At 44.4% G+C, this 12,718-nt stretch overlaps 1 protein-coding gene across 3 annotated transcripts in view; it reads right to left on the bottom strand.

The window, feature by feature from the left end:
• The window catches only part of LGR6 (leucine rich repeat containing G protein-coupled receptor 6), a 213,893-nt gene extending 201,766 nt beyond the window's left edge, over nucleotides 1–12,127 (bottom strand). Inside the window, exon 1 of one of the 3 annotated variants that reach the window (XM_033917341.1) lies at nucleotides 11,676–12,127. In XM_033917341.1, the coding sequence (XP_033773232.1) occupies nucleotides 11,676–11,860 (185 nt within the window). In that variant the 5' untranslated portion in view covers nucleotides 11,861–12,127. The remainder of the gene's footprint in view (nucleotides 1–11,675) is intronic. The other 2 variants (XM_033917340.1, XM_033917339.1) reach the window with 2 other exon arrangements.
• Nucleotides 12,128–12,718: the final 591 nt, after the last annotated feature.

Raw genomic sequence — 12,718 nt, 5'->3', positions numbered from 1 at the left:
TGGCCTCCCACTGGTGTCCGGCTTCTCCCCTGGCCTCCCGCGCACCATTTACCTACTAGCAGCAGCCTGCAGAGAAGATTGCTGGTGATAGCGATCTCTGCAAGCTGCTATAGGTCTTCAGAGCTGTTTCCTCTGCCGCAATCCTGACTCCGACATCGGAGAAGGGGTGGGACAGCGGCAGAGGAAACAGCGCCGAAGACCTATAGCAGCTTGCAGAGATCGCTATCACCAGCGATCTTCTCTGCAGGCTTCTGCTAGTAGATAAATGGTGCGCAGGAGGCCAGGGGGAACACGCAGGCCTTCCGTGGGGGGAAGGGGGGTACAGGCCTTCAGGGGAAGGGGGCCCTGGTATAGAAGTACATGGAGGGAGGGAAGGGGGGGGGTCAAAGAGACATACTTATGCCGGACTTTGGGGGGGAAGAAATAATGGGTCTAAAAACAGAGGGAGAGAGATGGTGGACAATGGGATTTAGGGAGGGAAGGAACAGAAAGGGAGAGAAGTTGGACACAAGGGATGGTGTGGGGGGGATAGAGATACTGGATAGGAGGGTAGTTGGGAAAAGAAAGGGAGAGATGGTGGACCCAGGGGTGGTGGGAAAGGAGGGAGAGATGCTGGATGAAAGGGTAGTTGAGAAAAGGTGGATCTGTGGATGGAGATTTAAAAAAAAAGGAAATATGCCAGCCCTCCAGGTGAGGGAAGGGAAATGGAAGGGGAGGACAGAGATGGCAGATGGATGGTTAGCATGAAGAAAGGAGACCCTGGCAAGCAATCTATCAGAAGACAACCAGAACTTGGGACCAACAAGATTTGAATAATGACCAGACAACAAATGGTAGAAAAAATCATTTTATTTTCTGTTTTGTGATTACAATATGCCAGATTTGAAACATGTATCCTGCCAGAGCTGGTGTTAGACCTCAAACGTGTGCTAGGATTTAACAGAAAGAGGAAAAGTCTTTTTTGTTTGTTTACACCACAGCACCAGTGTGGTTAGGAGAAGGCAAAGAGGGTGAAGAGGCTATAAAATAAACCCACCAGGATGTTTGGGAAAAAAAAAACAACAAACAAACACCCAATTGGGCAGGAAAATCGAATCGAAGAAAAAAAACAAAAAAAAAAACCACACGATTCAATAGGCTGAATCAAATCAAAATTTTTTTCCCGATATATTGAATCTGATGGTAAATCAGACTCCCCACTGCAGAAGAATGAGCTAACCCTTCTACATCACCTCAGACCTGGCATTCAAGTTCTTCGAGTGTGCCGTCTATGGCCTCATTAGCATTCATTTTTAACATGCAATGCCCCTGGTGTCTAAGTTTTGCTCAAGGGTTAACTTCTGTGCAACATCCTAACTGCGCACTATGGTCTGCCCTTGAGTCTGTGTTGGTTTTTATACCCTGCTGCCGGCCTGGACCATAAGTAGCTCGGGATGTGCTCCCTCACAAGTGAAGTGATCAGACAATAGGTTTGTTTTCTTGTCTACAGATGATCGCTGGCAGCAGATGAAAGGATTGAAGACAGCATTAAACAGGCTACATACAGGATTAGCGATGTGGCTTTTTCCATCCCCCTTTCATTCGTTTCCAAGATAGCTGTGTGTTTCGGAAGCTTTCATGTTTGCGTATTAATACGGTGGATTTTACTTCTAAGAAACATCTTCCCAAAGTCCTTACTTGGGAGCAACTCTTTCTTAAGAGCTTTCTTTTTAAGAGTAATTTGACACTGTTCCAGGTTTATTGCTACAAAGGGAATCCCACAGCGATGTTTTTATTATTTTTATTTCTAATTCGTTCTTCTTCTCACATGTTAACAGTGCACTAACATGAATACTTTGTTTTGGGTTTTTTTTATAATAGTTTAAAAAGCACTGTGCCTAGAACTTTTTCAGTATGGCGGTATATAAGAATAAAATTATTATTATTATTATATAATCAGCATCATAATGTCCTTTCTGTGCATATCGGGCGCAGACAAAACTCTCCCCCCCACCCCTGCCATGGATACGTTTATGAAGCTAACGAGATTTCATGAAAACCCAGCAGAAACTCTCTAACCTGGATCACAACTGAAAGTTAAAACATACCAAAGAAGATCTCAGGAATTGCTGCAGATGGCGCCACCAGCTGACAAAGGAAAGAACTACAGGCATCAAGCAGACCTCTCAGTGGTTATGCACCACTAGTAAGGCATGTGTAAACCAGTAGTCATTTTCTTAAAAATAAATTTTAAAAAGCACTGTGTGGGATTCTTTGTCTTTCACTTTAACCGTAATGAGAAAAAGAAGCTAATTCAAAAAGTTCTCTGGTTTGTCACCGAATATGACCTGAAACAGCTAAGCTCTGGAATGCGTTGCCAGAGAATGTGGTAAGAGCGGTTAATGTAGCTGGTTTTAAAAAAAAAAGGTTTGGACAAGTTCCTGGAGGAAAAGTCCATAAACTGCTTTTGAGACAGACATGGGAGAAGCCACTGCTTGCCCTGGATTGGTGGCATGGAATGCTGCTACTATTTGGGTTGTTGCCAGGTACTTGAGACTTGGATTAGCCTCTATGAAGGTAGGATACTGGGCTAGATGGACCATTGATCTGACCCAGTAAGGCTATTCTTATGTTCAGATTGTAGTGACATAGTGCCACTGAAGAATCAACCCAGTACCAGTTTTGCCATGGCCTCAGTTGGCCTCATTGTAGGGATGCCATCCCCGTGTCATTCTTTAAGGAGAGAGGGAAAAATTAGAGTATGAATGGGCACAACCACTGACCCTCAAGCCTTGCACTGAAGAATACTGGTGTAGAAGGACTGAGGTTGAGACAGACACTAAAGAATGGTTAGAACATAAGACCATAAGCGTTGCCATTCTGGGACAGACTGAAGGCCCATCAAGCCCAGTATCCTGTTTCTAGCAGTGGCCAACCCAGGTCACAAGTACCTGGCAGAAACCCAAAGAGTAGCAACATTCCAGAGCAGAGATTGTGATGTCACAAAGCCTCATTCCACCAATGCTTAAGAGTCAACCTCATCAGTGATGTCACAATGGCTTCATTCTCCTATACTTAGCTCATGTAAGAATCAGAGTATGAATAAGCACAACAACTGACCCTCAAGCCTTGCACTGAAGAATGCTGGTGTAGAAGGACGGAGGTTGAGAGGGACATGGGATGGTGTCTATTCTATACAGGACTGTAGGAGCTTACTTTCCTTTCTAGAATACTGGTGTAGCAGCTAAAATACACGCCTATAATTTAAGAACAAAACATTAACACCAGCCATAGAGCTGATGTGTTTGTTCCTAACTCAAAAACCTGTATAATATATTTTATAATTTACAGGTTCTACCTGTGCACCCTGCCCGTGGTCCTCCCAGACTCTGCCCAGGTGTGCATCCATCTTCAAACTATGCACCATTGCCTTTAGGCATCTTTTTATAGGATAGCACCTAGCTGGATTTTTGGTAATTGCACCCATTTCTAATCATGAACGTGCATATTGGGCGTATTTGAATGCCTTGTTTACAGAATGAGCCCAAAGGGGGAGAATTTATTTACATCTGACCGATGATGCCCTTAATTTACTTGTTGACATTACTTTTGACAACTGTCCACCAGAGTAGCCAATGACTCACTTAATCAGACAAGTAACGCAACACTACAGCTGAAAAATCCTGGAAGCTTATGGGTGTGATTTACACCACTATTTGTTTTGCTGGATGCCTGTGCCACTCTCTTTCAGGAGATTCCAGTCCAGGGTCTTAGCGGTTTGTGTTACGCACAATCAAAAGGAAGACCAGGATCCCATGTTCATGAGTAGGGAAGGCAGAGGTGAAAACCAACCAACCTCTACCCTTGCCCTCTCCCCTGAGCTTCAAAGTTGCCAATGCCTTGTGGTGCAAAAGATGGTCAGGCCATGTCCTCAGTGGTCCACTGTGTGCTGCTGCCTATGCAGCCAAGGATAGCCTGGCAACAAGGCAAAGTAGGCATCCGCCTAGGGCAGCACAGTTTGAGGAGCAGCTGGCAGTCGGTCTAAAGAAGGCTCCAAAATAAGCACTGTGAAGCCAATGAGATCCTGCATGCCGTGAGCATTCAAAGATGCTGAAGGCCTCACTCTGGCTGCGAGTAAGTCTTCTTTCTACAAGTTACATTATAGTAGGCAGACCGAGTAGAGCAGGTTTCTGTAAAAAGAGTAGGAGTAACCGGAGGCAGGAGAGAGAAAAATGTGACAATGGTGGGAAGGGAGACAGAGGTGAAACTGAGAGTGGTGGAGGGAGGATAGAGATGGGGCAATGTTGGACGGGGAGAACACAGAAAAAGAGGCAATATTATATGATATGGGGCTGGGAGGAGATGCACAGAGAAGAAAAGGAGGGCCAAAGATGTAAACTGGATGGTTGCAGTCAGAGTTGAGTTGAGTTAGAGAGAAAGAGAGGGAGAGGGAGAGAGAATGCTGTATGGCAGGGAAGAAGGTGGGCAGGAGGAGACAGAGGAAATGCTGCATGGCAAAGGAGGGAGAGAAGATCCTGGATGCCCCCCCCCCCCCACACACACACACACACACAAAGCCACCCAGCAGCTGGAACAAGACAGCAAGTGGAGATCCTGTGGTTGGGGGAAGAAAGAGAAAAATGACAATGGACAGGAGACCCTGGAAAGAGTAAGACAGGAAAGCAGTAACCGGAGACTACAACTGCAACTGGGACCTACATGATTTGAAAAATTAAATTGGAAGACAACAAAGGTAGAAAAAAGAATTTTCTTTTTAATTTAGAGTGAAGTAGAGTGGTAGTTGTGATGGCACACTTTATAGATTGATTCATAAAAATAAAACAAAAGAAAAAAAGGGAAATAGCGATATGTGTACTAAATACATTTTTTACTAGCTTTCACGAAGGCCAAAACCATTTTCCTTAAGTTAGAAAACTTTCCTGACCTGAAGGAGGTTTTGACCTCTGAAAAATAGTCAAAGTATTTATTAAATAAGTCCAATAAAAAAAAAAAGATAGAGTATTTTCTCTTTTCGTTTTACTTTTATCTATTAGCTTAGGGCCCTTTTTATCAAAGTGTGCTAGAGGTTTTACAAATAAATCACAACTTGCGGTGAAGCGCAGGAGCCTAGAAAAGCTGTGAATCAGTGGGTGGAAGAAATCTGTGGGAAAACAATTATACAGCGGAAGATACCCATGGGAATACAGCGGTGCAAGAGATCTTTTCACAGGGAGAAAAAAAAAATTTGCAATATTTTTGGCCTGGTAAGGGAGATTTGGGAAACTGAGAACCAGCTGAGAAGAAGAGGAAGGAAGGAAAATCATATAAATCGGAACTTTATCTCACCGTTACATGCGACAACCATGTAATATGTAGAGCAAATAAACCCCACCTAGAAATAGCAGAGACAATGTACACATCAACCGGAGATAAATTCCAACAAATACATATTTATTAAAGAATAAACGATAAAACAGTCTATATCATATGTTCAGAAGCTTCTTGAATTGAGTTCGTACTACTGGTCTTTTCTTTGGAGGGATTATATATGATTCACTTTGATTAGCAATCATTGAAGTTATAAGAGCGCCACCTACTGGACGTCTCTTGTACCCTCGAGGCAGGCTCTAATGCTGAAACACGGACTGTGTCGGGTCTACAATACAAATTGGACTGAACTTGTGATATAGATTGTTTTATCATTCATTTTTAATAAATATTTATTCACTGGAATTTATCTCTGGTTGATGTGTATAGTTCCATCCCCACTTACATTGTCTCAGTCATGTAATATGGGGAGTGTGTGATGAAGTGGTTAAAGCTACAGCCTCAGCACCCTGGGATTGTGGGTTCAAACCCACGCTGTTCCTTGTGACCCTGGGTAAGTCACTTAATCCCCTCATGGCCCCAGGTACATTAGGTAGATTGTGAGCCCACCGAGACAGACAAGGAAAAATGCTTAAGTACCTGAATAAATTCATGTAAACCGTTCTGAGCTCCCTTGGAGAACGGTATAGAAAACTGAACAAAGAAATAAAGAAAAATAGCAGTTGCAATAAAAAGACTAATAAAAGAAGTTTAACTAACCTAACCAGCTGCTTTCCCCCCCTCCCCCCCAATCAAATTACATACACATACAGAAATTATTCAATAGTCCATGTTTTCTGGGAAATGAAGCAACCAATTATGGAGACTGTCATTTTCACTTTCTCTAATTGTTTGGATGCTGGTAACCCTAGAATAAAAAACCTGAATGAAATTTATAAATAGAGCAGGAGTGCCCAATACGTCGATCGTGATTGACCGGTAGATCGCGAAGGCAAAGTGAGTCGATCGCGGAGCCCATCCTGGGCTCCATGATACTCACGTTGCCTTCACAATCTACCGGGCCGATTAGCCTTCCTCTCCCCGACGTCAATTCTGCTGTCGGAGAGAAGTTCTGGGCCAGCCAATCGCTGCCTGGCTGGCCCGGAACTTCCTCTCCGACGGCAGAATTGACGTCGGGAAGAGGAAGGCTGGTCGGCCCGACGCTTCTGCAGGGAGAGCTTGGGGTGGCGGTGGCTTGGGGGAGGGCAGGGAGACAGAAGGAAAGAAGGGAAACAGAAAGAAAGGGAGGCAGGGAAAGAGGAAGAAAAAGTTGGGGGAGAGAATGAGGTCTGGAGAAGAGGAAGCATACAGGAGGCTGAAAGACGGGAAGAAATATTGGATGCACAGTCAGAAGAAGAAAGTGCAACCAGAGACTCATGAAAATCACCAGATAACAAAGGTAGGAAAAATGATTTTATTTTCAATTTAGTGATCAAAATGTGTCCGTTTTGAGAATTTATATCTGCTGTCTATATTTTGCACTATGGCCCCCCCTTTTACTAAACTGCAATAGCGGTTTTTAGCACAGGGAGCCTATGAGCGTCGAGAGCAGCGCTAAAAACTGCTATCGCGGTTTAGTAAAAAGGGAGGGGGTAAATGTGTCTATTTTTGTATGGTTGTTACTGAGGTGACATTGCATATTTTAAAGTCATCTGCCTTGACCTCTTTGAAAAAAAAACCCGGAATATAAACGATAACATTTTCTCTGCGTACAGTGTGCTTTGTGTATGCTTTAAATGTTATTGTTGGTAGATCATTTTGACTTGGTCATTTTAAAAGTAGCTCGCAAGCCCAAAAAGTGTGGGCACCCCTGAAATAGAGCTTCTGATTTTAAGTTTTATTCATTACAAACCTCGGCGCGAAAGTTAAAACAGGAGTTTATTGGACACTAAAACTAGACCCTGTTCCACTAGTACTCCGTCACTCCTCCCTTTCTTGTATCTTCCACTCAGTTTTGGTGTCTTTTCCGTGCTAGTGACTCCTAGATATTGGATTCCACCGGAAAAGGTATCAGGCGATAGTAGCAATGATGCAAAACACCTATAACAGCCATTTTTGTACCCTCGAAAACCCCCTAACAACCAAAATTTAGATTTCATAAGAATGTTAGGTGCCAATGGCTTTGTATTTGAGTCCTAGCGACTTGATGAACATCATCAAGTTTTCATGGCAGAATACAGAAGTAGATTGCCCGTCAGTCTGACATCTCTGCCGAAACCTTTCCCCTTGGGAGGCCCTGCTAGTAGTGAAACTATCGATGGCATAGCTTTCAACTTCTCAGATGCGCGCAAGTTCCAGTGGCACGACAAGCCCTTGTACTAGTCATAAGAATAGAAGCCCCATTTATTGATCAAAGCATAATTTATACTTTTTTCTGAATTCCAGGAAAGCTGTACACCTGAAAATGCACAGTGAGAACATAAGAACATAAGAATAGCCTCTGCCAGGTCAGACCAGGGGTCCATCGCGCCAAGCAGTCCGCTCCCGCGGCGGCCCTCCAGGTCCTTGACCTGTAAGCTCCCTCCACCTGAATTGTTTATGCCCTAATCCTGAAGTACCATGTAAAGTACCCCTCTATCTATACCCTGTCATCCCTTTCTCCTTCAGTGGTTCTAAACGCCCTCAGGAGAATGTGTGGCTTCATCCGTTAGCCTAATAATAAAATATTTATTTCACAAAATTACATATAATAAAATTTAAAAAAAAAAAACATATGCGGTACAGAGAGTCTGTGTCAAACATGTCAGCTCATTTTCAGCGCCACCAGCAGCTGTGCGGCCAAGGCTCTTACAGAAGGTATGGTCTGCTACAGTGGCATGGTAAGGGAGGGTGCAGGGGAAGGCGGCCTGGGCACAATCTTCCTATGGGCACAGCACCCCTCCTCCTCTGCGTGCCCATGCCCCTTGCCTACCCCTGTACTTTTTTTTTTTTTTTTAAACTTTCACGGCGCGAGGTCGCTGCCCGCATCGGCATCAGCGCTCTCTCCGACATCATTTCTGGGACCCTGCACCTAGGAAGTGACATCAAAGAACTCGCCGACAACGCTTTGGGCATGCTGCTCACGCCGGATAAGTTAAAAAAGTATGGGGGAAAAGGAGGGGGGTATATGCAGCAGCGAGGGTGGGGGGAGGGGCACCATCGCCCCGGGTGTCGCTCACCCTTACTATGCCACTAGTCCACTATACCGATATGGTTGCAGTGTAGAGTTGTTCTCTGCAGAACTGTACCTCTTCTTTCCATCAATAAAGATTTAGAAACACAGAAACATGATGGCAGATAAAGGCCAAATAGCTCATCTTGTCTGCCCATCTGCAGCATCCACTATCTCCTCCTCTCCCTATTGGCTAAGGCTCTTAAGATTTGCATCTCCTCTTCCTATAGGCTAAGGCTCTTTATACCTGCATTGTGAGGTCATAGAGCTTTATGGTTATAGAAACAGAGAAACATGATGGCAGATAAAGGCGAAATGGCCCATCTAGTCTGCCCATCTGCAGCATCCACTATCTCCTCCTCTCCCTATTGGCTAAGGCTCTTAAGATTTGCATCTCCTCTTCCTATAGGCTAAGGCTCTTTATACCTGCATTGTGATGTCATAGAGCTTTATGGTTATAGAAACAGATAAAATCCAAATGGCCCATCCAGTCTGCCTATCCACAGTAACCATTATCTCTTTCTTTCTCCGAGAGATCCCACGTGCCTTTGATTTACCTAATATCATTTGCCACAAGGGCTTAACCTTTTCCAGCGGAGGCATTGCTTATGTTCTTATGTTCTATTGTAATAAATTTTACGTTACGCTGGTTCCAATCGTAATTAGTTTAGCAAAGTTTTGTATTATTCACCGTTATCATTTACGGCTATTGTAAACATACTGTAAATAAGTCATAAGTCTGTAAGTTCAAATATTTTGTGTTCCTGGCTCTTTATTAGTCCATATAGACTGTTTATCCACTGCCTATGTCATTTTTGGAATGTCCCATCATCTGGGACACACGATAGAAAAGGTTAACATAAAAGCATGTGTGGCAGTGTGTAAAAACTGATAAAGGCATTAGAGGATCAAGGAGGACAATCGAGGTGAATTCTAACATAGTAAGAAGTGACAAACTTGGTGGAGCTCACTAATAGTCATCACATTTTCACCCAGGATAACCTAAAGAGGACAATACGGTTGCTCTTTTGCATCAACACTTCTAAATTCCATACAAAAATTAGGCAGTGCATCACCACGCATGCAATGGGAGCAACACAGGATCTGTGGGCAACCATATCCGTTAATCTGCTGTTATGAGTTTGTGGATATAAAAGGGATTATCTTTTCACCTCCGTGTGTTGCTTTGATATTGAGAACACAAACAGATTTCTAATCCCAAGAGACTCTGTTACTGATAGGCAGAAAATTCCATAACGCACGCCTCCCGTGCCAGGCATGGTTTTAACAGGCGGTAAGTCTCATCTCTCTTCCTCTCTTGTTCTCCACACACGAGGGGGTGCTGAAAAGTTCTCAGCCCAACCAACCAACTTCCTAAATTACTTTGCCACTATAGCTGAAAAGAATGGTTTTCTTATTTCATTAAGCGCCAATCTGCAGAAACAAATTTCTATGTTTTGACATGGTTTCAGATCATCGATTCAACCATATCCACGTCCTTCTTAACTTGGTTGGGCTGAGAACTTTTCAGCACCCTCTCATCGCAACATTCCAGAGCTGACATTGTGATGTCATAATGCCTCATTCCACCAATAAGAGCCAACCTCGTCAGCGAGGTCACAATGGCTTGATTGTCCTATACCTTGCTCACTTTTATTACATACAAGGGGAAAACACACACACACGTGGTAACAGAGTAACACAGTAAATGACGGCAGATAAAGACCTGCATGGTCCATCTAGTCTGCTCAACAGTTGCGTTCATTCTCAAAGCGATGCTGAAACAATAATTTAGTAATTATTAATTATACTTGCTAAGGGCTCCATTTACTAAATGGTGATAGAGGCTGATGGTCATAGGAATATTCATAATTTGCATGTTACTGGGGTTTAAAGAATTTACATGTATGGCTTTTTATTCATATAATAAATAAATGATAAAGTGTTATGCAAAAGAGTAAGTTATTGTTTGAACTTTGTTTAAAAGGGATCCCTCCCTACCCTACACTTAATATACATTACAGCTGTGCACATGTAGGACATTTGGCTTGAATGAGTTGGCAATGAAATGTCGGAGGAAAGAGGTGCCAACAGGTAAGAAATGAGAAGTTATTAAAGGTGTTAAAGAGAGGAATTTAGGGGGTACGGTCTGGAGCAGTGGTTCCCAAACCTGTCCTGGAGGACCCCCCAGGCCAGTCGAGTTATCAGGATAACCCTAATGAATATGCATGGAGCAGATTTGCATGCCTGCCACCTCCATTATAATCAGATCTCTCTCATGCATATTCATTAGGGCTGTCCTGAAAACCCAACTGGTCTGGGGGGGTCCTCCAGGACAGGGTTGGGAACCACTGGTCTAGAGGACAACCCATGCCGACTCCCAGCCCGGATTTCTGCTACTAAGGTAACATCATTTACATTTCGGGGGGGGGGGGGGGGCTCCAGCCATCCCCTAAATAACACCTAATGCAACATGAGGCTGCAGAACAAAGCAATCTGCTGAGCTCTAGGTTTCAGCCAGAACACTATTGCAAGAAAGGAAGGTGCAGATTTCAATTTTAAATTTATTTACCCATTAAGAAAATTGGAGTTCAAGACGAGTTACACCTTTAGATACGGTGGGTAGCTGATGGGGGGGGGGGGGGAGGAAGAGAATAAGGTTGTTGCCTAGACACAGAAGTGGTCCAGTTCTACGTCCCCCCTCCCCCCCCCCCAGTAGATACAGTACACGAATTCACAGCGCTGACTTTTTCCCCACTCAAACTCAGAGCTAAAAATCCAAGTAGTCCATGATGCAAAACCAGGACTGGATCAGCCTGCTTGGGACGAAATGATACCACTAGGAGAACTAGGTAGCTGCCAGTTAAGCCTTTTGCGGGACAGAAAGCTAAAAGAGCTAGAGAAGACCCTCAACACTGGAAGGTTCTAGAAACTCTTAGCCATCAGCAATTGTTTAGTAACTCGAAGTGGACAAAGTTATGGAAAGAGACTATAATATTCCTCTCCAGAGTCAAACAGCGTTTTTGCAGGCTTTAAAGAGCAGAATTGACCTTCCGCGTCTCATCAGCCTTCAACAGGTAAAAATCTGCCCGGGGGGGGGAGGGGGTTCTGGTGCTTTTATGTCCATGGGGGGGTCAAAAAGCAGGCGTGGCTAAAGAATTGGCGACTGTGTACTTACAGATAAGCGGTGAAGGGGCTCAGACTCCCGGGCACCGCAGAGAGCCCCAGCTCGGAGCACTCCACCCAAAGCATGACACCATCCCGGTGGCAACGGCACAGAGGGGTGCAGGAGGGCAGAGGGTCCTGCTCGGTGGAAGCCGCCGAAGCCAAGAGGCCACCGAGGAGAAGGAGGATGCTGGCCATGCCGGGAGCACCTGCGACAAGTCTCTGGCTCGGACGCTCGGCTGAGCCCTTTTGACAGCTGAGCCGCAGCAAGGAACTGGGGGATGGATCCTCTCATTGGTTTCCACAAACTGGAGCTGGCGGAGGGAGTGAACGCAGGAATCCAGGTGGGAGGAGCTGGCGGCGGAGGGGAGGAGCTTCCTTCTTTCGCTCTATCTGTGTCCCTCAGAATTCCATTCACTGATAAATATATATATATAGCCCATTTTCATTAAAATAAGAAGAAAGATGCATTAACATTGCATGCAGGACCATTCCTTTTGAAACCTACTCCCTCTCCTCCTTTTCATTCCTTTAATAGCTAAAAACAGCATCAGTAGTAAAGTAGACAGAAAACTGAACTTGAAGGCACAAATACATTGCAAGACTGGGCTACATTAGAATCTGGCCCTACACTTAGACCAGTGTTCTTCAACCTTTTTACACCTATGGACCAGCAGAAATAAAAGAATTATTTTGTGGACCGGCGGTTGAAGAACACTGGGCTAAGTCATGGGCCAGACCCTGCCCATCTCGACCCAATCTCCACCCCAGATCCCGCCCCCATAGTCCTAATTGTAACACTATTTTTTCCATTCATTTTTCATATATACACACAATATAATTTTATTAACAACGCATCGATCGCACCACGGACCGGAAGTTGGAGAACACAGTTTTGGGCCTGATGCACCTGCCGGCCCTGTGGACCGGAAGGAAATTTCTGTGGACCAGCACCGGTCCGTGGACCGGTGATTGAAGAACACTGACTTAGACCATTTAATCAAGGTAACTGAATCCTGAATTCTGCACTGTGAAAGCAGTGGCATTGGAAAGGGA

This window comes from Geotrypetes seraphini, chromosome 13 (assembly GCF_902459505.1).
Source record: "Geotrypetes seraphini chromosome 13, aGeoSer1.1, whole genome shotgun sequence".
In the NCBI taxonomy this organism is placed as follows: domain Eukaryota; kingdom Metazoa; phylum Chordata; class Amphibia; order Gymnophiona; family Dermophiidae; genus Geotrypetes; species Geotrypetes seraphini.
This window is presented reverse-complemented; position numbering and strand designations above follow the sequence as displayed.